Consider the following 24,925-nt stretch of genomic DNA (forward strand, 5'->3'; position numbering starts at 1 on the left):
GTTTTCTCTGTAGGAAAATCATAAAAATATGCCAATTTACGTGCGTGTTCCTCAGATATGTACGCAACTTTCATTAGTTTTGAGTTTTCTGATCTGAGCAACAGAAGTATTTATTAGAAATTCGTCTTTACGGACTGTTCTGTTTTGACAGATTCTGCCTTTTATTTCGCATTGCTTCTTTCGCTGTGTTGGGTGGATTTTTTTTGTTCCATTACCTTCCAGTAGCTTTGAGCAATGTCCAGAAGTATTAAGAATGATTGTGTCACCTCTGAACATGTGAGTTTTTGATTATGTACTAACCCCTCTAATGAAGTTTATGAGAAGTTTGGTGTGAAGGAAGTTTTCAAGGGTCAAGAGAGGAGGATGATATACTATGATCAAGAAGAGTGAAAGCTCTAGGCTTGGGGATGCCCCGGTGGTTCACCCCTGCATATTCTAAGAAGACTCAAGCGTCTAAGCTTGGGGATGCCCAAGGCATCCCCTTCTTCATCGACAACATCATCAGGTTCCTCCCCTGAAACTATATTTTTATTCCGTCACATCTTATGCACTTTACTTGGAGCGTCTGTATGTTTCTTGTTTTTGTTTTTGTTTGAATAAATGCTTGTGTGGGAGAGAGACACGCTCCGCTGGTTCGTATGAACACATGTGTTCTTAGCTTTTAATTTTCATGGCGAAGGTTGAAACTGCTTCGTTAATTATTATATGGTTGGAATTGGAAAATGCTACATGTAGTAATTGGTATGATGTCTTGAATAACTTGATACTTGGCAATTGTTGTGCTCTTGTTTAAGCTCTTGCATCATATACCTTGCACCTATTAGTGAAGAAATACATAGAGCTTGTTAAAATTTGGTTTGCATGAGTGGTTTCTCTAGAGTCTAGATATTTTCTAGTAAGATATTTGAACAACAAGGAAGACGATGTATAGTTTTATAATGCTTGTAATATGTCTTTTATGTGAGTTTTGCTGTACTAGTTCGTGCTTGTGTTTGCTTCAAACAACCTTGCTAGCCTAAACCTTGTATCGAGAGGGAATACTTCTCATGCATCCAAATCCTGAGCCAAACAACACTATGCCATTTGTGTCCACCATACCTACCTACTACATGGTATTTCTCCGCCATTCCAAAGTAAATTGCTTGAGTGCTACCTTTAAAATTCCATCATTCACCTTTGCAATATATAGCTCATGGGACAAATAGCTTAAAAACTATTGTGGTATTGAATATGTAATTATGTACTTTATCTCTTATTAAGTTGCTTGTTGTGCGATAACCATGTTCACTGGGGACGCCATCAACTACTCTTTGTTGAATTTCATGTGAGTTGCTATGCATGTTCGTCTTGTCCGAAGTAAGAAGCGATCTACCACCCTATGGTTAAGCATGCATATTGTTAGAGAAGAACATTGGGCCGCTAACTAAAGCCATGATCCATGGTGGAAGTTTCAGTTTTGGACATATATCCTCAATCTCAAATGAGAAAATTATTAATTGTTGTTACATGCTTATGCATAAAAGAGGAGTCCATTATCTGTTGTCTATGTTGTCCCGGTATGGATGTCTAAGTTGAAGAATAATCAATAGCGAGAAATCCAATGCGAGCTTTCTCCTTAGACCTTTGTACAGGCGGCATAGAGGTACCCCTTTGTGACACTTGGTTAAAACATGTGCATTGTGATGATCCGGTAGTCCAAGCTAATTAGGACAAGGTGCGGGCACTATTAGTATACTATGCATGAGGCTTGCAACTTGTAAGATATAATTTACATGATACATATGCTTTATTACTACCGTTGACAAAATTGTTTCATGTTTTCAAAATAAAAGCTCTAGCACAAATATAGCAATCGATGCTTTCCTCTTTGAAGGACCATTCTTTTACTTTTATTGTTGAGTCAGTTCACCTATCTCTCTTTACCTCAAGAAGCAAACGCTTGTGTTAACTATGCATTGATTCTTACATACTTGCTTATTGCATTTGTTATATTGCTTTGCATTGACAACTATCCATGAGATATACATGTTACAAGTTGAAAGCAACCGCTGAAACTTAATCTTCCATAGTGTTGCTTCAATGTCTCTACTATGAATTTATTGCTTTATGAGTAACTCTTATGCAAGACTTATTGATGCTTGTCTCGAAAGTACTATTCATGAAAAGTCTTTGCTATATGATTCAATTGTTTACTCATTGCATTTACATTGTTTCGAATCGCTGCATTCATCTCATATGCTTTACAATGGTATGATTAAGATTATGTTGGTAGCATGTCACCTCAGAAATTATCTTTTATCGTTTACCTACTCGAGGACGAGTAGGAACTAAGCTTGGGGATGCTGATACGTCTCCAACGTATCTATAATTTCCGATGTTCCATGCTTGTTTTATGACAATACCAACATGTTTTGTTCACACTTTATATCATTTTTATGCGTTTTCCGGAACTAACCTATTGACGAGATGCCGAGAGGCCAGTTGCTGTTTTCTGCTGTTTTTGGTTTCAGAAATCCTAGTAACGAAATATTCTCGGAATCGGACGAAATCAACGCCCAGGTTCCTATTTTTCCCGGAACCATCCAGAACACACGAGAAGGACCAGAGGAGGGGCACAGGGCCACCAAACCACACCCCGGCGCGGCCCAAGGGGGGGGGGGCGCCCCCCCCCCCCCATGGTTTGGGCAGCCCGTGGCCCCTCCGACTCCGACTCTTCGCCTATTTAAGCCGTCGTGACCTTAAACTTCGACACCGCTTGACGAAACTCCAGAAAGACTCCAGGGACGCCGCCACATCGCGAAACTCCAATTCGGGGGACAGAAGTCTCTGTTCCGGCACCCTGCCGGGACGGGGAATTGCCCCCGGAGCCATCTCCACCACCGTCTTCACCGCCATCTTCACCGCCATCGCTGCCTCCATGATGAGGAGGGAGTAATCCACCCCCGAGGCTGAGGGCTTCGCTGTAGCTATGTGGTTCATCTCTCTCCCATGTACCTCAATACAGTAATCTCATGAGCTGCTTTACATGATTGAGATTCATATGAGTTTTGTATCACAATTCATCTATGTGCTACTCTAGTGATGTTATTAAAGTATTCTATTCCTCCTGCATTGGTGTAAAGGTGACTAGTGTGTGCACCATGTGGTTCTTGTCGTAGGCTATGATCATGATCTCTTGTGGATTGTGAAGTTAACTATTACTATGATGGTATTGATGTGATCTATTTGGTTATATTGATCTATCTTGCACTATAAGGTTACTAAAATATGAACATTAATTGTGGAGCTTGTTAACTCCGGCATTGAGGGTTCGTGTAATCCTACGCAATGTGTTCATCATCCAACAAAAGTGTAGAGTATGCATTTATCTATTCTGTTATGTGATCAATATTGAGAGTGTCCACTAGTGAAAGTGTAATCCCTAGGCCTTGTTCCTAAATACTGCTATCACTGCTTGTTTACTGTTTTACTGTGTTACTACTGTTGCGTTACTACTGCTTGTTTACTACACGCCAGCAAGCTATTTTCTGGCACCGTTGCTACTGCTCATATATATTCATACCACCTGTATTTCACTATCTCTTCGCCGAACTAGTGCACCTATTAGGTGTGTTGGGGACACAAGAGACTTCTTGCTTTGTGGTTGCAGGGTTGCATGAGAGGGATATCTTTGACCTCTTCCTCCCTGAGTTCGATAAACCTTGGGTGATCCACTTAAGGGAAAACTTGCTGCTGTTCTACAAACCTCTGCTCTTGGAGGCCCAACACTGTCTACAGGAAAGGAGGGGGAAAGTAGACATCAGTGCCACCTTCCAATTTTTTCGCTTTGAAGAGGCGAAAATAAGCGGTGCGACCTCAATAGGCTTTTTCCCCTCAAGCCAAGGAGCAAACCAAAACGGTGTTTTGGACCCATTGCCAACCGTGATTGTGGTGACGGCGTAGAAGAGCTCCATATCTTGGTCGGAGCATGGGTTACCGGAGCCAATCCAAATTTTGTTGGGGTCCTTCCATTCCAACCAAGGCCACCGGAGACGTAGTGCCGTTGCGAATTTTCCCGTATGAAGGATGTCAAGGCCACCAAACTTCTTTGGGCGACAAACAATCTCCCAATTTACTTTACATTTTGCATCCGTAGTGTGCTCTTTCGCCGACCAAAGGAAGGCTCTTTCAATCTTGTTGATGAAGGAGATAGTTTCCATCGGGATGGATAGAGGTGTCAAGTGGTAGATGGCTTGGGAGGCGATGACAGATTTGATCAACGCGGAACGACCGACCATAGATATGTACTTCCCATTCCAAGTAGGTAGTTTGTCGGCGCACTTATCCTCAAGGTGTTGGATATCCTTCCTCTTAAGGCATCTAACCGTAAGGGGCAACCCAAGGTATCTCATTGGGAAGGACTCTCTCTTGGCCGGTATGTCAAGGAGGATGTCACCGAGGTTGAGATCTCCGCAACGTATTGGAACAATGGAGCTTTTGTGGAAGTTTGTACAAAAACCGGTAACTTTCCCGAAGTCATAGAGGATGTGGGCAAGGTTTTGGACATCTTCTTTTAAAGGCGCAACAAAAATAGCCGCATCATCCACATATAGTGATGTGCGGAGGATGTGGCCTGTACCCCGGAGTTTGTGAAGAATGTCGTGGCTAGTCGCTTTCTCCAAAATTTGGGCTAAGGTGTCTATGGCAAGAACAAAAAGTAGTGGCGAAAGGGGGTCTCCTTGCCTTAGCCCGTGGCCAAGCCTAAAAGGAGGGCCGGCCACCCCATTAAGAAGTACCCTAGAGGTGGCGGTGTTGAGTAGAGCAACAATCCAATTCCGGAAGCGAGCCGGGAAGCACCTTTTTGCAAGAAGATCAATAAGGTACCCCCATCGAATGGAGTCAAAAGCTTTCCGAATGTCAAGCTTGAAGAGAAGGGCCGGGGTCTTGTTCTTGTGTAGTCTTGTGGCAAGGTTCTTAACATAGAGAAAGTTGTCATGTATGCTTCTTTTCTTGATAAAGGCACTTTGAGCATTGGAAACAAGCTCATCCATCAAAGGCCCCAAACGGTTTGCCATGATCTTCGAGATGATCTAAGCAATGGCATGGATCAAGCTAATAGGTCGATAGTCGGCAATCTCTTCGGCCCCCTCTTTCTTCGTAAGAAGTGCTATGTTTGCGGAGTTTAGCCAATGAAAATTTTCGGCATGTAGGTTCCCAAAAAGATGAATGACGTTCATCACATCCACTCTAATTGTGCTCCAACATCTCTTGAAGAAGTTGGCGGTAAAACCATCCGGCCCCGGGGCCTTGTCACCGGGCATTTGCTTGATAGCCTCCTTGACCTCATCCTCAGTGAAAGTTTCCTCAAGAGAGTGTAGGTCCGGAGAAGTGAAGTTAAGCTCCTCCCAATTGAAGTCATGGGTACTAGGTTCTCCTCTACCCGCGATAGCCTTGAAATGATCATAAACGATTTTTTCCTTGTTGCCGTGCTCCGTCACCCACCCATTGTTTTTCTTGAGCCGGTGTATGTGATTTTTCCTTCTTCTAGCATTGACCCGTAAATGAAAAAACTTGGTGTTGGCGTCTCCCTCTTTGATGTTTTCCACGCGAGCACATTGCTTTTTTCTAACCCTTTCCACGACGACAAGCGTGATGACCTTCCTTTTCAACTTGGCGCGGAGATCAACCTCTTCCGGAAAAAGTTGTCGATGATCTTGGGCCACATCTAGTTGGAGAATAACTAGGAGAGCCGCATGCAACATGACCTTAGTGTTGGAATATATGCCCTTCCCCCACTTGTGGAGACATTTCCCGGTTTCCTTCAACTTGTGAAATAGGATTTGACACGGTTCGGTGTGAGTTGTTGTTCTCGTCCAAGCTTCTTTTACAACGTCATCGAAGCCCAGAAGCTTGAGCCAAAAGTTCTCGAATCTAAAAGACTTTGTCCATTTCGGTCCACTAGCATCCGCAAGAAGGAGTGGACAGTGGTCCGAGAGCGAGGAGGAAAGCGCATAAAGGACATGCGTCCCGAAGCGAAGGTCCCATTCCGCATTACAGTAGAAAGCATCAAGCTTACATAGAGTGGGGCTCGCTCTTTCATTTGACCAAGTGAAGCGTCGGTTTTGTAGATGGACCTCAGTTAGCTCACAAGTTTGGAGCGCATCTCGAAAACGCACCAAACGGCTCCTGTCGACATTCCCTTTATTCTTGTCGCGAGCTCTTATAATTTGGTTGAAGTCCCCAAGGACAAGCCAACAGACCCCGGAGGTAGGCTTTAGGGCAACGAGCTCGACGAAGAATTGGTCCTTAAGCGCACGGTCCGTTGGCCCATAGACGGTGGTGAGTTTGAAGGATCCGTTTTCCGCGGCATTGATCAAAGAAACTTCCGCGGACAAAGAGAACTCGGTGATGATGACATTTGTGATCTCAATCATGGAATCATCCCAAAGGAGAAGGATTCCCCCTCTAGTACCATCCGCCGGTTTGTAGGCGAAACTTTTTAGCCGGTAGCCACCTATGTACGAAGCGTCGAAAGCCGAGATGGAATGTAACTTCGTTTCTTGCAAGCATGCAATGTGGCAAGAGGAGTTGGCGATGGTCTCGTGCACAGTGTCTTTGCGGTCTTGGTCGTTGAGCCCTCGGACGTTCCACCCCAAAATGCTACAGAATTGTTCTAACATGGGGAAGGAAAAGACCCGAAAGGATACAAAGCATGGAGTAAAACACTACAGCGGGAGATCACACATAGACTAAGACTTGCAAATTCAGTACATTCAGTACAGATGCCCCTGGTAGATAGATGGGATCGACGGCAGGGCAACAGAAGTGCCCCTAGCAAGCAGCCGAACCCAGGCGATGGACAACACCAGCGTAGCCTAACCCGATACAAGTAATGTGAGACTAACATGGAAACTAAGGAGCCCGACAGCAGCAAACAAGCAGGATCATGCTTCAGGCGCAGCTGAAGCATCGACCTGCCTGTCGAGGTCCAGAGCGTCCGCTCCGCTGTGAGCGATCATGGCGTCGTCGTTGGCCAGGTCTTCGTCCGTGCCCACCTTGAAGAGCGCAAGCATGGCGCTGAGGACGTCTTCATGAATTCTACCCTGGAAGCGGCTAGCGAATTGTGCCAACGCCCACTCCGTGACCTCCTCGCCATCCTTGATTATACCCAGCCCCTTACAGACCATGGCCTGGGCTTTCTTTTCAACCGGGGCAGCCATCTTGTTCTGATTGTTTGCTGCTCCCTTCTTCCTCAGAGAGAAACCCACCGTTCTTGTGATGTCGGTGCCGGCCAACGTCTTCCTACGCGGCACAGGGCGCACCGGTGGCGAGGACATGGGCGGCGACAGGATTGGGGCCTGGGCAGGCGCAAAGAGGGGCGCCAGGGGAGCCCTGTCCTCGGAGTTGTCCACCACTGCCGCCTGCGGCCTTGGCGCCCTGGTGACCGTCTCCGGTGTGCGCGCCGGTGAGCTAACCACGACGAGTGGCGGCGTGCATGGCTCAGGTGAAGTCTCGAAGCCTGGCGGCCTTGATGTAGGTGATGCATCCATCAGCGAGTCAGGCGCCAACAGGGCCAGAGCTGAGATGGCGGCGTCCGTGGTCGGCACTCGCGGCGAGAGGAGGATGACCTGCTGCCCCGGCTGAGCAGATGGCAGTAGCAGCGTATGCCCGCAGCTGTCAGTTGTTGGGGAAGAGGGGATGACCGAGGTTGGTGAAGCAGGAGGGTCCGGCGTGGTCGGTGGAGTAAGGGCTGCCCTGGACCCGCGCCTTGCCGCGCGTGGCGAAGCCGAACGGCGCCAAGCTCGGCCGGTCCTGCGTGGCCCAGTACCAAGGACGGCGTCAAGCGCGTCCCCGGAAGTGGCACCGAAGCCCCAGCCCCTGGGCAACCCAAGCTCAGGCGAAGCAGGCGCAGGGCTGCGCCGGTCCGCCGAAGGGAGGGAGGGCGTGGTGACCAGCGCAAGGGCGAGGCTGGGCGCGGCGTCCAGGCCATGCTGGAGAGGCCCGACGGCAGGCTCGATGAGGCTGGCACGCGCGTGCTCACCTGCAGCCGCGCCATCAACTTGCAAGGCACCAACAGCGCACTTGCGCCTCCCCTCGTCGCGGTGGCGCTGACCCTCCTGGTCAGCGTCCCGCGCTCTGGAGCCGGCGCCGCGCGACAGGCTGCGCCTCAGCGCTTGCCCCCAACCACGAGGGCCATCCTGCCCGCGCCTTCCTTGAGTGTCGTCGTCGTCGTCGCGGCGGCCTCGCCCATTGGAGCCGTTCCCTTCGAGAAGGCGCTCGCTCCTGTCGCGCATGAGGCGCTCACCATCAACAACTCCCCAGCGCCATGAAAACTTCCCTGGCATGGGCGTCTCCTCCGTGGTCAGGTCCTCAATGATGTCGAGGTGGACGATGCAGCGCCGCTGCAGCCCCCGGCGTCCTCGCTCCGGCCTGCCACTGGTCGGCCCCGGCAGCGTGACCCAGCGCACCCGTGGCACCAGGCCTGGGTGACCAACCCAAGCCCAGAGGCAAAGAGCTTTGGTGTAGGCCTTGGTCTTGCAAGCGTCCTCCACGTAGTCGAGGGAGCAGGCCCTCCCAATGGCTGGCTGAACCGCGACGGCGTCGTTCCACAGGTACATCGGCATGTTCTCAACGCAGAGCCGGACGTGCTGCCGGAGCTCCACTTGGTCAGCATTGTCCTCCAACCTCCAAGGCCTGATCTGAATGGTGTGGCCTTCGAAGGGGAAGGAATGGCGGGCGACAGCAGCAGCACGGTGATGCGGGAAGATGAAGCAGATGAGGTACGGCTCAGGGAAGTGGTCGGTGATGATGACGGCCTCGTCCAGCGCGGCGAAGGTGGAGCAGATGGCGCGCTTGAGGATGGCCTTGGCGTCGCGTGCCGGCTCGCGGTCGAACCGCGCGTAGGCCGCAGTGGAGAGCAGCAGCGCCGCCTCCGCGTTCATCTCCGGCGACGCGTGGATGACCACGAAATTCTCGGCCGGCCTTGCGATGTCGTCGACGCGCGGCATGGTCGCTGCAGGGACCTGAATCGATGCAGAGGCCTGGTCGGTGGCCTTGTCCTGGCGAGCCTGGCCTTGACCGCCCGCAGCAGCACGCGGAGCAGAGGCTTGCCCGCCCACAGCAGCGCGCGTGAGCTGGGAGTTGGGGGCGCGTCGAGCTGGTGCGGGAGAGGCGGTGGTCGGAGGAGGTGTGGGTTCCCGGGGGTGGCGGCAGCCAAGGGCGCAGTGACCAGAGCGGAAGCAGCGCCGGCACTTGACTGGTTCTCTGCAGTCGCTTGCTCTGTGGCCGAGGCGCCCCTTGTATAGGCAGTGGAAGCACCTGCCAAGGAGCCAGGCAGGTGGAGGAGGTCGCTGGTCGGCCATGAATGCCCCTCCTCTTGAATGCAAAGCCGGGCGGCGCGGCGGATTTGACACCCCTCCATCACCTTGACGATGGCGTGCGCGGCCGCGGCCCTCGAGCCCTGCGCGGAATGAAGAGGAGCCATCTCCTGCAGGAGCAGGTGCGGAGTTAATGGCGGCCCTGAGCGCCGGCCACCCACCGGCTTGAATGAAGCGTGCAGTTGTGGGGCCTGCCTGGCCCCGCGCATCGGCCCGATGAAGCAGCTCAGGGGGTGTCTCCGGCACAAACTCTCCATCCTCCACCTCCGCTGCACGAATCGCCGGAGGCGTAGGGCCAAGAAGATCTAGATCTGTTGTTGCTGGATCTGCGGCGGTGGGGAAAACCAGCGGCTGAAATCCCCGCGGAAGACGTGCAGGTGGTGGGGGGAGCCCGCCGGAGCGTGGGAGGGTTTGTTGGGGCTGTGCGGTGGTGGGGTTGGTGGTCAACGCGGCCGGCGGAGCGGGCGGCGACTGGGTCGCGGGAGCGTGGGAGGAGAGGTTCCAGTTATCCATTCTGCCCGGCACGTTATGAGGTAGAGAGGTTGGAACCGATACTCCAAATCAAATGAAAAAATAGTTGGGACCTTTTGACCTGACAGGATTCAGAGAAAAAATGATCAATCGAAAAGCTTCTCTTTCCTGCATATGTGTCAAGCGAGAAATAAAATACAACAAGAGGCCATCGGCCGTGCGCATGCATGTACTGATGTACACGTAGTGCATGGAACCTAATGGATGACGTTGCTTATGCCCGTGATGCAACATGCATGAGCAACGTACCTGCCTTGCAGATTAGGGCATGCCCAATGCACTGTCCTAGAGCTACTGCCTCACACCTTTAACTAGGTTCGGGTGGTCCAAAATAGGTTTGGATGAGGAAGCAGCCTCCTCTTCAAGAAGTAGGATCTCATGCCTAAAAAGCATGTTTTTTGAAGAGAGAAAGAGATACATAGTGTTATATTTATGGGGTCTCTTCTCTTTTTTCTCTGACTAAAGTTGTAGCTTCCATTAGAGAGATAAAATTGATTATGTTGCTTCTGACAACTTTTTTACATGGAGCAGCTAGTTGTGTATGCCACCATTGCTCATGCCCTTAGCATACATAACATGACCAAATATGTCAGACTATAGTGGCGTTTGTTCTTGTAGACAATTCTGGTCACATTATGCATCAGGGGTAAAACTGTCCTTGTAGGTCCCAATTAACACCGTTAGTTCTCCAAATGTACTAGAGTGTCATTTAAGGAATCAAAATTTACATCTAGTTTCAAATAGGGAAGCCAAAAATTTCTAGGATCAAATAAGGAATCATATTTAGAAGTAGTGTTAAATAAGGAATTCTCTCAAGAAGATACCGTGTTCCGCCAAGCACAACTGATTTGTGCCACCTATCATCCATGGTCGTAACTTCATCACGTCGTACTAACTGAATTGAGCTTATTGGAATATGTTGCTCATTTTTTCCATCAGTCATTTCAAATATCGGATCAACTGATTACAGCAAGTCAAGGGAAATAATGCTGCCACTAATACAAACAATATTAAAGCCAACTATTAGTGTGCAGACACCATTGCTTCCATAGCCCATTTGCATAACTCGGTGGATTCATGGCGGGGCGCCATGATCTGCAATATCACGATGAGTGTGGACAACACTCACATTTCTGATATAATTAGGCCGCTGTTTTTGATATATGTTAAGGTTGTTTAACTGAATTTTGAGCACATATCTTAGGTGGCTGACCAACGTAGCCTGTGGCGGTAGGGGCAGTGCCCCATGGAGAGTAGTCCCCATGTGAAAACGGGTTTTTCCGATGGGTTTTAAGAGTTTAAGACTATTCTCTTAACGAATAACGAATAAGCACTACCAGGTTTCCCGGAGAGAAAAAATCCAAACAATGTTAAGCTGCCTTCCAGAATCCAATGTGCCTGCCAGGAGAGCCTACCAGAGAGTATCCAATAGGAACTTCCAGTGGAGCCTAGCCGTCCTCTGTTTGGGACGGAGAAACAGAGTTCCTCTGCACCTTTCCATGGCAAAGAAACAGAGTTCCTCTGTTGGGAACAGAGAAACATAAACTAGTTGATCTGCACCTTTCCATGGCAAAGAAATAGAGTTCCTCTGTTTCATCACGGCTGGAACTCCTTGGCTTTGTCCGGGCCTCGGGGCCGGTAGGTGGCGATGTCGACCGTGTCGAGGAGCAGCGGCAGCAGCTCGTCCTGGATGCACTTGTAAATCTCTCCGCAGTGGGTTTGGACGATCTTGGCGAGGTTGAGGGCGTCCTGCTTGTCACGCAGGATCTTGTCCTCCTCCACCGGGTCCAGCGAGAACTCGGTGGCGAGCACCTTGGATAGGCGCTCGACGTGGCGCTCCAGCTGCTCTTGGTAGTCCTCGAACAGGACCTGCGCCATGGCCACCTTCCCCTGCTCCGTCTTGTGCACCTTGCCGTGGTAGTCGTCGCCGAACATGTAGAAGGCGAAGACGTAGGACCTTGACAGCACCTGCCGCGACTGGAGCAGCTTCTGGTGCGCCTCCGTCAGCCAGGCGCCGTCCCGGAGCAAGGCATGCTGTTGCAGGGTCTGCAGCCACTTGGCCCGCTCCTCGACTGCCGGGCCCAGCTTCTCGTGCTCCACCTTGTACGAGTCGCCGTGGATCTTGAACCGGTCGTAGAAGTGCGTGTAGCGGTGTAGGTGCCGCTTGGCGTCGTCCACCTTCTTCTTCTCTCCCTCCACGAACCGGTTGCAACTGTGGTTGTCTATGGAGGTCCATGTGTGCGCAGACCCCGTCGCGCCACCGCACAGCCAGCTGCATGCATAAATCAATCCACAGTCAGAAAACCGAGTGATCACGTACCGTACGCCACCAATAAGCCTATATCGACAACTTACCATAGGCACTGGCCGCATTTGCAGGTGACGAGGTTGCAGCCGCCCTCCTTGACGATGGTCTTATAGCACTTGGGGCAGTTCTTGGTGTTGGCAAGGATCCAGTTAACCGTCTCCGACTCGCCGTTGCACTTGACCTCCCACTGATCCCACATGGTGCACGGGCACGGCGAGTGCGCGCCGGCCGCGCAGGCGAAGCAGAAGCCCACGCCGCAGGGACACTCCACCTCACAGTGCTGCTCGCTGCCGCCCACGCGGATCGCGCGCCCGCAATGCGGCACGCTGGGGCACCACTTGACGAAGTCGTTGTCCTCCAGGTAGGACTCGAGCAGGAAGCGGTCGAAGCGCCTGGCAGCGTCCGGGTACCGGCAGCCAAGGAGGCGCCTCACCACGGCCTCGTCGCAGATGGCAGGGCACTTCAGCCCCATGCACCGGATCTGCTTCTTGCCGCTGTCGACAGAGGCTTTGAAGTACTCTGTCCAACCTGCAAAAAGTATAAACACCACCATAAGGAATATGAATAACAGCGCATATATAAATAACCAAGATGATCTCCACCCAGCAACAAATTCTTATTGCACCATTGCCAATCATGAACAATGGGCACTGTTTTATCTAAGGAGACTAGATAGGTGCTCATTTTAGAGGGAATATGTGTGCATTTATGACATTCAACTATTGCTTACATACCAGAATTGTAAAATCATGAACAGTAAATTTTTTTTTTTTTTTTTGAAATGGAGGCAAAAGCTTTGCCCCATCTATTAATTAAGAAGAGTGTGCTCAGTTTTTAGGAGAAAACCGAGCGAAAACCTACAGCAACAGGGCCAAGCCCACACAAACAACACACCCACAACCAAGGCACTCCAACATCGCGACACTAACAAACACTCAAACGCGACACTCCAACATCGAGCCGCAAAGGACAAGCTACGACATAGGGAGCACCCGTCAGCCAACTGCAGGTCCAGGGTAGGCAATAGCCAAGGTAGCGAGAAAATCGCAAACTTCTCTGGCGACGACCGCTCCAGGCACCGCAGACAACAGTCCAGACTCCGAAACCTCATCACCGATAGAAGCCACCTGCCTGTCAAACTCAGGCGAGAGAGAGACTGCAGCGTCAACAATATCACACTTCACAAAGCCAAGACACGGCGGAGAAGCGACATCCGAGGACTCGATAGCTTACACACCTGAACTGTAAAATTAGACAAACTTAACCTTCAACTGCATAGCCAGGTAACAATACACCCTCCAAAACCATTCGAGTGTGGTTCTAACAATTTCAAAGTGATTTAGATGAAGTGGTGCCTACTTGTCTGCCATGTCACCTCCATATAGTCAGAAGATAAAACTAGCAATACAAACGTATAATATATAGTAGATGTTTCGGGGAAAATGTTCATAATTCCAAAAATCGAACTATCCACTTTTCAATTTCACTTTTCCAAGAAATTTGAACTTCTTTGGACAAAATTGTTGAGACAGCACCGGAAATACAAAATGTGGAGTCTCTTAAGATTTTTTAAAAAAATGGAACGGACAAAATTTATCATACTTTGAGTTATGTTTGAAAATTTTGGATTTTGAATTCTGTATGATGAAACCACATAACAGTGGTCCCATGGGATATTCTACCCGGTTTGAAAATGCTTGTCTGGTACTATAGGTGTAATATGGACTTCCATATACACTTTGTCCTATTTCAAAAAATAGTGTGCAACTTTAGGATGTACAAATACACGCAACGTTTTTGTACAATTTTTGGATTGATGATGCTCAACTTAGTAAACTTAGAGACAACAGTATCTTAGGCTAGACATAGGAAATCCTTCAACAAAGTGGAACAACTGCATTTTCTGAGAAGATGAAACTTTCTTGGCTAACTCCCAACGAATTATGTAGCAACCTTGGTTTCCTATGATGCTATTTAGTATTGTACTTCAATAAATCTGAACTAATGAGCTGGATTTGTGATGTCGTGCACGACAATTGAATTGTGCATGTAGAGTGTGAAATCCTAGAACTGCCACCGATATAAACCAAAGAGCCTTAAATACTATCATGAAGGTAATATTATAAGCAATGGAAAGGGACAAACTCACAGTCATTGCAGAAATAATGCCCACATTCCATGGTGGAGACGACGCTCATGGAAAATTCTTCAAAACACACCATGCAGTTCATCATTCTTGAGGGCGATGCCCTGCAGTTGTTATTCTCCTGAAGCACAACGCCTGCCTCCCTGAGCATGCGATCCCGCCCCTTCCTGTCGAAGTGGTCGCATATGCATTCCGTCTTCCACCGGTGGTGGATGAGGAGAGCGCGCGCATGGTGCTGCTTTATGTTGAGAAGGTTCATCACCATGGACAAATCTTGTTGCTGTAGGTAGAGGAGAAGAAAGATTAATAGTGTACATTGCTTGTTGTACAATCTGAACTCCAAGATCTGCCTATTCGAGCGACTCCAGTTACCTGTGCAGTGGAAAGGGATTCTTTTGTAATGGCCTGCGAAAACAGAGAGAACAGTAGTTCAGTAGTGCATCATCTAATTCAGTAAACAGCTGGAACAAATATAGTTATACTACCAACTAAATGAAACTTCACAACAAAGTTGAGAACGCTCAAAAGTATTAAAAAGAAACATGAACCCAGCAAACAATCAACAGTCCAGAGATTTTTTTGGATGCCCCAACAAAAAATTTACATTAATTGAACAGAGAAAGTTCATGCAAGACACAGAAGGAGTTTGATGAAGCGGAAGCTCGTTTAAGAATTTCTCCAAAGTTCCAATATGCTGAGAAATCCGTCAGAAAATTATAGTAGTAGTAAGATTCCTACGATCCAAAGGGCTTTTAAAATTAAAAAATCATATAAAATGTATAAAAAATCCTATAGCAAATCCTTTGGCCAAAAGGGATGGAAGTATGTATGTGTGTTTCGATTACAGGTAGAGAGCTTATGTTTGGAATAAACAAAGGAAAATGTGCTGAACCGAATTTCTTACTGCTAAGATGAAGAATCAAACCAAGCAACCCAACCAAGTCTACATAACCTGCATCCCGTTCGAATTCAACAACCAGTCGGCTTAATGAAATCATCATAAGTTCATAACAGAACCCCAAGCCGATCTGGCAAAGATTCCGGAATCCAGCTTATTCCGAAACCAAACCATGGCTTGACGGCCTTAGCGTCAATCGCGCAGATTATTACTACAGTAGAACATAACAGAAATTCCGTGCTGCAGGCCCTAACTGGATTTTATCGGATTTCTTTTCGATCGATTCGGTAAGATTTGATCAGGCGATAACCGACGGCAACATTGGACTCGCTCGGCGGGTTACTCTCTTACCCAGCAATCTACGGGGCGATCCGGCGCCGGCGTGTCCTCCTCCACCAGAGCGTCCTCGTCGGCCTCCATCGCGACGTCGTCCTCGTCGTAGTAGTCGTAGTCGGAGTCGTAGCCGTAGCACTCATCGTCGCTGGCCATGGCGGGGAGTCGGTCGGGGCACCGGCGAGTTTTGGGTTTGGTCACGCGGCGCGCGCGAGGGATGGCGGCGAGGCCAGACCTGACTGAGGAGCGAGGGTTTCAAGGCCGCGAGCGGGGCTTAGCTATGATCTGATTTGAGTAGTAATAACCAGATAACGAGGGGGTTTGTTGCCCCGATGATTACGGGTTCGATACGGACTCTTTATGATTCGTCCGGCAGTAAGAGTCAAATCAAATTTTACAAAATTTGATCAAATATTTAGCAAAAAATATGTCATGTAGGATTCATTTTACTGTTAAAATTATTAAAAGTACCCCCCCCCCCCCATCCCACGAAACATGGTAAAGGTTTGTCAAAATTTAGATGTATGTAGTACTAAATATTTTACAAAATTTGACCAAATATTTAGCAAAAACAAAAAATTGTCATGTACGATCCATTGTAGTGTTAAAATTATCATAAATTATATTTTCATATTATAGAGTATATGTATTTGGTACTATAAATGTTACCCCCTCCGATTCATATTAGTTGACTCTAATATGAATGTATCTAGATACTAAAAAAATTAGTGTAGATACACCCATATTAATGGCAGATAATATGAACCGAAAGGAGTAATGTATTTTTATATTTTTCTTCAAATTTTGTAACTTTGACTAAATCTAGAATGCAATGTAATTGTGGATGAAAGGTGTATATTTTTTTAACACCGGAATCAGTTGGTGGACTTTTTTAACGGTTTCTTTTTGGCAGATGGACTTTTGTAATTGTGAGGGTAACATAGATATTTCTTCTTCTATTAGGGAGACCGATTATGGTAATTCTCACTTATCCAAGAACCCTGATATCGTGTTGTGCGAGCTACCCAAACTGTTTCGTAGTAAATTTGATTTGAAGTTATAGCTTCCGTTATAACAGAATCAGTCATATACTTGACCTGGAATATATTTTGCAACAAAAAAAACATGTACCTGTGTAAAACTTGATGAAAAACAAAGTAGCTAGCCAAGCACCCCAAGTCCATATAAATATAAATATATATATATATATATATGAGGTTCAACCAGGCGAGGTTAACAGCAATATCACTCCAAGGTTTATGGGATATGCACTGAACCAGCAGTTGCTTTTATCCCATCCGAAATGCAATTCTAGAACTACGCTTTGTACAGACACCACAAGTGCCTGGATAGATCCCTAGGAGCTTCACTTGCAAACAAATCTATTCTACTCCCTCCGGTCCATAATAAGTGCAGGGAGTACTTTACTTAGGTTAGGGCCTTCTTAACCTCAGATCAGCCTGAACCATTTCCTGTACGGGCACATGTGCATCAATGTATGTCAGGACGGTTTTTCACTCTTTAGCTGCTGCCAAACTGACTGTCCGGCTTGTGCAGTAGCCAAGTGGTACCCGTCAGTCCGTCACACCGAGAACAGCTTGGCTTTTACAGGGCCATCCGGCGTGTACATGGCGATGTCCATGGGTTCCACGAGCAGCGGCAGGAGCTCGTCCTGAATGCAATGGTACATCTCCCCACAGAGTGTTTCAAGGATCTTGGCCAGGTTGACCACCTCCTGCTTCATCTGCACAATCTTGTCGTCGGGTAGCCCTAGGATATCCGTCGCGAGCACCTTTGAGAGCTGCTCCACGTGGCGCTCCAGCTGCTCCTGCTGGTTCTCAAACAGATTCTGCGCCGGAGCCAAGCTGCGCTTATCTGCCGGGTCTGTCCGCAGCTCGCCGCCAAACATGTAATAGGCAAATGCATATGATCGTGACACCACCTGCCGTGACCACAGCAGACGCTGGTGCGCATCGATGAGCCAGTCACCGTCCCTGATCATCCTTGGTCGCAGGCAATTCGACTCCAACTGTTTCACTTGTTCTTTGATGGCAGGCCCTAGCTTCTGCTTATGCTCCTTGTATGACTCCTCATGGATCTTGAACCGGTTGCAGTAGTGTGTGTACCGCTCTAACTGCCGCCTGCCGGTATCCACATTCTCATTGCTCTCCTTGAAGCGGTTGCAGCTGTGGCCCTCGATGCTTGTCCATGTGTGTGAGGCCCCTGTGGGTCCACCACATAGGTAGCTACATTCATAAGAAACTAGTGTCAAAAGTAATATTCGGTTCTAGTCAGGAAGAGCAAATATTCCATTACTATATGTTGCACTTTGAATTTTGAAAAAGAATAATTGGCATTCCATTATTATATGTCGCACTTCAAATTTTCAAAAAATGTGATATAAATCATGGACATTGGTTATGTTGTATGTTGTGCACTCGCAAAATTATGTCTCAAAATATGACCATATGTGACCTGTGTAAAAAAGAAGACATAAATGAATAGTAACCTATACTATTCACACATATCATTTGTTCTTTTTGTGCAGGTCACACATAAGTCATATTTTGGATGAAACTTTACATGTGCACAAGATGCACAAGATACAGCACCAACTAGGTCCATTATTTATTTTACATTTTATGAAAACTTGGAAGTGCTCTCATACAAAATGGCGTGCACCCGCTACAGCAGGTAACATAAAAACATTCCTCCAAGAGCTTGTGGGTTGGACATGTGAGCCACTGCAATAAGCATGGACAAGAATAATGGAACATAAATTATCCCCAAGACACATTTGCAGTTTGCAAATTGCTGATGGGCAGTTCAGCTCACACGTTTTCACCAAAAGATGATATATTTCTCAACTTGTACGCCCACCTGCCAGTACCATAAATGTAAAAAAGAGCTTACCACAGATACTGGCCACAGTGACACTTGACCAGGTTGCAGCCATCACGCTTCTGAATCGGCTTGAAGCATTTGGGGCAGCTCTTGGTGTTTTTAACGATCCACTTGATGTTCTCTGATTCGCCGTGGTTCTTGACACTCCATTTCTTCCATATGGTACACGGGCATGGTGAGTGTGCCTGCTCCATGCAGTTGAAGCAGAAACTGACACCGCAGGGGCACTTCACCTCGCAGTCAGTATCACGAGTACCAACACGAATCGCACGGCCACAGTGTGGGACGCTGGGGCACCACTTCACGAAGTCATTGTTCTCGAGATAAGACTCGAGCAGGAAGCGATCAAAGCGCTTGGCTGCATCAGGGTACTTCTGGCCAAGGAGGTGCCGCACAATGCCCTCCTCGCAGATGGCAAAGCAGTTCACCTCCATGCAACGAATCTGCTTCTTGCCACTGTCTATGGCTGCATAGAAGTGCTCTGTCCAACCTGAACAAAGATTTAAAGCCACGGTAAGAAAATGTACATGTTTTTTTTGCAAACAAAAGTCTTTCGGTGCATTTTTTCTGAAAGCTTAGGAAGTTGGATGATATATTAACTTGATGAATGCTAACAAGTAAAATCAAATAGGCATTCAAGTAATGTTGTTTTTCACATCCATGCTACTTACATCGACTGTGCTCTTGTACTTGCCCTTACTTTTCGTAAATTATGCTTTTGCCACCATGTTGGTTTTCTAAGATAATGTGGTTCAAGAAGAGCAAAATGCCCACATGCCAGGTAACTTCTATCTCCACACCCTTCTTTTCTGCCATGGCAAGGGCTAAGATACAAAGTTGTTCCAACGGAGGAAGATATGGTAACATTGCCATGTTTTGAAAGAAGCTGACATGGTTGATCTGGTCAAAAGCCAAAATGGCGGAAACAAGAAACACTCTGATGGACTAACAGCAAAAACTAGCATGCAAAAAGAAAGTAAGGGCAAACTCCAAGACAGGGTTGCTGCTAGAGGGGCAATTGAAAAAAGATCATTGTACATATCAGAATAACTGCATAAACTTGAAATAACGGTACAATCAGAAGACAAGTGCTGAGGGACAGTTGCGAACTCACAGTTATTGCAGAAGCAATGTCCACAATCCATAGTTGATACATCAGTCAAGGACAAGTCATCCTCAAAGCACACATTGCATTTGGAACTACTGGAGGGTGTTGTGTTGTTCGTCTCCTGCAGCACAATGTCAGCTTCTCTGAGCATGCGGTCTCGCCCCTTCCTGTCAAAACAGTCATAGATGCGATCTATCTTCCACTGGTGGAAGATAAAGAGAGCACGCGCGTGGTGCTGCTTTATGTTGAGCAAATTCATCACCGTCGACAAGTCTTCTTGCTGTAGATAAAGAAAGGTGTCAGTGAAGCACAAATATGGGTAGGACAGGCAGAACCTAACCTATGTTATCATAAGAAATGGCGAGCACAGCATGTTACCTGTGCAGCAGAAAGGGAGTCTTCTGTAATGGCCTACAACAACAGGTATATATGTTAAGATCTTGAAGACTTGAACAACCAAAAGGATAAGAATCTACTTTAAAAATATATTACATATAACCTAGTGCAGGCATAAATCGCAGAAAATGCAAAATACATGTACAAGTGATTTTAGACAAGACTACTTTGAGTAAGTAAACCATCAATATTTTAGTGTAAAGACCAAAGCTCTGGTAACAGACAGGAACTGAACTTATACCATAGGCGATGCCTTGACTTTGCACTTTTACCTTAACTTGTACGGTGCATAAAGTTATATTTATAAAATAAAATACATTAAAAAAGGAAAGCAGTGCATGCCATAGTAGCTTCTTGTACATGTAATGCAATTTCCAGTTTTACTGAATGAAGAACTGAAGAAGTTATACCTTACTTGTATGGTGCTTAAAGTTATATTTAGTGAGCAGAGCTATAGATTCAAGGAGGGAAGCTGTGCATGCCACACTATCTTCTTCATCATAAAATGCAATTTATAGTTTTAGTAAATGACGTTTCTCATATAACACAAGTGTTAAGCAACTCCACACGCTTCAGATGAATGAATGAATTCTACTGTAGAAAGACCATTATTTTGGGCGAAATTGAGGAGTTGCAGGAAAATGATTAAACCTTTTGCAGCTAAAGATGGCGACTGAATTTAACTAGTAGAAGTTGGTACAACCAGAAGGGAGACTGGAACCAAGATATGCCACTGACAATACTGTTTTTTTTCTGATTACATTGGGATTCTGCATCGGTCTGCATTAACTGACACAAACCCCCGTCCCGTCGGAAGCCGATCTAGTAAGGAACCGAAGAGACCTGACCGACGGCTAGCGCATTGCTGAAAGGAGAAAGCAGAGACCCGCCCAGAGCAGAGTGCGAAGACGCGTAATTAGGTCCTAGACTAGAACTAGAAAGAAAAAGGGGGGCGCAAAATTGGGCGAGGGACTGGGATGCTCGAATCCCCCCGATCTCGGCGAGGCGGAGGCCCGCACGCGTACGCAGTCCAGCGGAACAGGGTGTGCAGGCGGAGGTACTCACCCAGCAGTCGGCGCGGCGCTCCCGCGGCGGCGGGTCGTCCTCGGCCAGGCCGAGGTCGTCCTCGTCCGCCTCCAGCGCCAGGCCGCCCCAGTCCGCCGCCGCCTCATCCTCCTCCTCGTCTTCGCCGCCGTCGTCGTCGTAGTAGTAGTAGAACTCGTCGTCGCTGGCCATGGTGGCGGGGGGCTGATCGCGGCGGGGGGAAGAAGGGAAGAAAGGGGATGAGGGTTTTTCCGGAAAGGCTTCGGGGGAAGGTTTGGTCTTAGTTCTTTTGGTGGCTTCTCCGAGAAGCTGCCCTCCCCCCAGCTTCCTGGGGAAGCCGATGACAAAATTTTGTGAGGCTTCCAAATTAGTTTAGCCTTAGCTATTCTAGAAGCCTCGGAAAATTTTAGAACCGGCTTCCCCAAGAAGCTGGGGGGAGGGCAGCTTCTCCGAAAAGCCGCCAAAAGAACTGGGCCTTGGTTTGGCTTCCGTGTCGTGCTTTTTCTGCTGCGATTTGGCTGGTTGTTAAGCTCAAATCGATCAACGTGACCGTGAGGGTTTAAAGGCTGACACTTTCCAGGAAGTTAAAAAGGCCACTCCAAAGTCGAACCGAGAGGGGGGGTTGGTTTATGGTCCGAGTAGGACTTCATACCGTAGCTTTTTAGAGCATCTTCAGCCGCGTCCTCAAAGCAATTTGAGGTACATCGGACCAAAAAATCGTTCCAGTCGCGTCCTTCAAAGCCCATTTTATTCCGGCGCTCCGAGCCCGTCCCCGTTCCACAGGGGACGCTCCGGGGACGCCGGACACACCGAAAAGTGAGGCGGGAGTGGCGGGGCCGATCCGTTAGCGGCACAGTTAATTTTAACCTAACCGTCGCCTACCTCGCGACGGAAGTTATTCGCGCGCAGTGACACACGGTGGCATCTTTGCCTTAATGGCGATGGAGGGGCAGGCGAGACGTCTCGACGGTGCTGCGCAGCCTCCACGCGTCGCCGGCGCTCGCACGCCACCGCCCGTTCCCGCGCGATCTTCCCGCCTGTTCCCGCGCTTTCTTCCCGATATCGGCGTCTATAAAAGGTCTCCCGGCTCAATGGTAGCCACCACACCCCGCCAGCAACAAACACAGCCCTCGTCGCTCCACCGCCGTCTCCTCCACCACCAGTGGCAATGGCGAACCGCCCCGGCGCTGGCCACTTCCCTCCACCGTCGTCTCCTCCACTTGCAGTCCCGGAAACGCAGATCGACACCGACCCCGCGGCCCGGAAAGAGCGGTGGCGTGCACACCGTCAGCAGCGGTGGGACCCCGCGGCCCGGGAAAAGCTAGCCGTTTTCATTCAAACTTTGTAATATATAATCAAAATTGAATGAAAACCTTTATTTTCTTGCACCAATATTCATTTGGGGGAGTCGTTTGGAGGACGCGGCTGGGGAGCGACGTCCCCCAAACGCGGCACGAACAAAACACGTCCCCCAAACGCGGCACGAACAAAACACGTCCCCCAAACGCTCGATCCGGCGTGGTTTGGTGGACGGTTTGGGCGACGCGGCCGGAGATGCTCTTATAGGTGGTACAAGTCTGGTTTATTTTTATTTCGTAGAGACCATATATTAATAGGATTGTCTATTCGTCATCTAGATGATTTTCTAATTGGGCATAAGTCAGATTTTCCATTTGTCTATTGTTCATTTGTTCGCCTCATTTCCCTTGGTTCCATCAGTCCAGAAAAAACCTCGTCATTCTGCTACCTGTTCCATCAGTCTACGTCATTATGGTTTGGGCAGCGCTCAGCGTCGGGCGGCAGATACTTGCCTCGAAATCGGTTGTTGTCCGCACTGTCTGATCGCGATCCAACATCAAGGAGCAGCCGTAGCAACTTTTGCATTTTGCCCCTCAACTTTTTATTAAATCAACCTGCGATCCAGGGAATCTCTACTTAAAATCATAAAGAGTGAATCCCTTTGCCCGCTGTCATCTCAGTATGTACATCACATATGCCACTGCGCTGATTTAACCTTTGGCTAAAGAGTATTACAACAAAAAATCTTCACCCTGCCTACAAAAAATTATCAATTACAACAAAATCTTCAAACTAACATTATAAAAAAATGGTTAAACAACAACTATTTTGCGATAGGTTGGTTTACAACAAAAATCGACAATAATTACATCAAAAAACCACTAACTATTACAACAAAAATTATTCGTTTATTAAATTTTTGCTAAATATTTAGTTACAACAAAAATCAGGAACTATTTTAATAAAAGTTATGTATCATTACAACAAATCACAAACCTGTGGCAAAGGTCAGGTAAAACATTTAAATATCTCTGAGATGGTTTTGACTCAAAATTTATACACAGTTGTTAGAAAATTAACGAATTTATGCTACATTGAAAAGGCGTGTTCATGACCAAAACAATCACAACAAAAGTCACAAACGATTACGATAAAAAATCACTTAGTTATTAGCAACAACAAATCCAACAAAAAATTAGTTGTTTACAACAATGATCAACAACAAATCCACCAAAATAACTGGCTGTTTTACAATAATTATTCGTAACCGGAGCCATTATTTGACCTTAACCTCTAGTGGAGTAGTAGCAATAAAGCTCAGCCATAAAGTTGTCAGGTCCACCACGTGACCAAGTGTGCATGTGGTATCCTACCATCGAGAGGAAGCGCAACTAACAGCAAAAGTAAGGTGGGGTCCATTACATAAACAACACTATCGAAGGAAGCGTGAAGCGGTGAAGGCTCCTGACGACCGATCTTTTTCGGCTGATCGGCCGACCGAGTGTAAGCATTTTCCTTATGTTTTTTTTCAGGCTTTTCATATCGCCCCCTGAACCAGCTCCCGAAAAAAAACCTTGAGCATTCACGCCTCTAAAAATTGTGTTTAATTAGTTTGCCTGGCCCTACGGACAAGGCTCAAACAGGCTGGAAACAAACAATTGGAATATAATGAGCTGTCATGTTCACCTCTTAATTAGTTTGCTCGACTGAGACAATTTTTAGCATAATACAACTATTAGGTTCAGGGTTGGTGATTCGGGATTGGAGTAATGCCTGCTCTGCTCAACTCCCTTGAGTTCCACAAACGACACCAAGCCCATGGAGGTTGCAGACAAGAAGACTCGACAGCAGGTTGTGATCCCCGGCCAGGAACCCGACGACGTTGTCCATGGTTGCCCGAACGAAAGGGCCAAAGTCGTCCTCGCGACAGAGCGTAGAAGACGAAGCAGAACGACCAGGCCCTCTAGGCCCAGACCAGGCCCGTGTCGTTGCCGCCCAACCGTAGGCGTCCCGCATCTCGTCGCCTTGTTGCCTCCTCCGCCGCACTAAGCCCGCCCGCCGCCGCACCTTCGCGCTCAAATGCATCGTCGTAAGTGCCGCTTCCACTGCCCTCCATCGTTGGGCGGGTCGGGTGCCGCCAGCGCCGGCGACGGCAGCGGCCTGGCCGCGGCAGGCGTGGAGAGGGGCGGGGTCGGGGTATACGGGTCACCTCCGGAGTCGCCCAAGGGGGAGAGACCCGTGAGGGGGCGGGGGAGGCGCTTTGTCTGGTATGGTGGGGCCACCTAGTCTCATCTAGGGTTTTGGCACTACAGAGCCGATTCTTACCGACGATGATTCCGGACATATTTCCTCCGATCGATCACTTCTCCCACTCACGTTCGGGCTATTAAAGCCATCTTCAACCGACATGGGCAGCAACCCTTCCGCCTGTAGGGATTCGTTGCATAGAAAACAAAAAATTTCCTACCGCGAGAACGCAATCCAAGCCAAGATGCAATCTAGAAGACGAGAGCAACGAGGGGATGATCGAGACTCACCCTTGAAGATTTCCAAAGCCTATAAGAGTAGGCTCTTATTGCTGCGGTAGACGATCACTTGCTGC

The 24,925-nt window shown here is 48.0% G+C and overlaps 2 protein-coding genes across 2 annotated transcripts; both read right to left on the minus strand.

The window, feature by feature from the left end:
* Window positions 1-11,181: 11,181 nt before the first annotated feature.
* On the minus strand, window positions 11,182-15,832 carry LOC127293790 (probable E3 ubiquitin-protein ligase ARI2). Its single transcript, XM_051323450.2, has 5 exons — window positions 15,591-15,832; window positions 14,714-14,746; window positions 14,345-14,621; window positions 12,243-12,723; window positions 11,182-12,159 (listed from the first exon to the last, which is right to left on the minus strand). Exons 1-5 carry the CDS (start codon window positions 15,726-15,728, stop codon window positions 11,484-11,486), a joined length of 1,605 nt encoding a protein of 534 aa, XP_051179410.1. The 5' UTR covers window positions 15,729-15,832; the 3' UTR covers window positions 11,182-11,483.
* A 925-nt stretch (window positions 15,833-16,757) lies between these two features.
* LOC127293791 (probable E3 ubiquitin-protein ligase ARI1) lies at window positions 16,758-21,268 on the minus strand. Its single transcript, XM_051323451.2, has 5 exons — window positions 21,046-21,268; window positions 19,963-19,995; window positions 19,591-19,864; window positions 18,486-18,966; window positions 16,758-17,818 (listed from the first exon to the last, which is right to left on the minus strand). Exons 1-5 carry the CDS (start codon window positions 21,214-21,216, stop codon window positions 17,155-17,157), a joined length of 1,623 nt encoding a protein of 540 aa, XP_051179411.1. The 5' UTR covers window positions 21,217-21,268; the 3' UTR covers window positions 16,758-17,154.
* Window positions 21,269-24,925: the final 3,657 nt, after the last annotated feature.

This window comes from Lolium perenne, chromosome 4, assembly GCF_019359855.2.
Source record: "Lolium perenne isolate Kyuss_39 chromosome 4, Kyuss_2.0, whole genome shotgun sequence".
Classification (NCBI taxonomy): Eukaryota; Viridiplantae; Streptophyta; class Magnoliopsida; order Poales; family Poaceae; genus Lolium; species Lolium perenne.

Coding starts and splice junctions, on each gene's coding strand:
- LOC127293790 (XM_051323450.2), bottom strand. CDS start 15,728: ATGGCCAGCGACGATGAGTGCTACGGCTACGACTCCGACTACGACTAC. Junction 14,622..14,713: donor AATCCCTTTCCACTGCACAG/GTAACTGGAGTC, acceptor CTCTACCTACAG/CAACAAGATTTGTCCATGGT. Junction 12,160..12,242: donor AAATGCGGCCAGTGCCTATG/GTAAGTTGTCGA, acceptor TTATGCATGCAG/CTGGCTGTGCGGTGGCGCGA.
- LOC127293791 (XM_051323451.2), bottom strand. CDS start 21,216: ATGGCCAGCGACGACGAGTTCTACTACTACTACGACGACGACGGCGGC. Junction 19,996..21,045: donor AGCGCCGCGCCGACTGCTGG/GTGAGTACCTCC, acceptor CTGTTGTTGTAG/GCCATTACAGAAGACTCCCT. Junction 18,967..19,590: donor ACATTGCTTCTGCAATAACT/GTGAGTTCGCAA, acceptor ATCTTTGTTCAG/GTTGGACAGAGCACTTCTAT.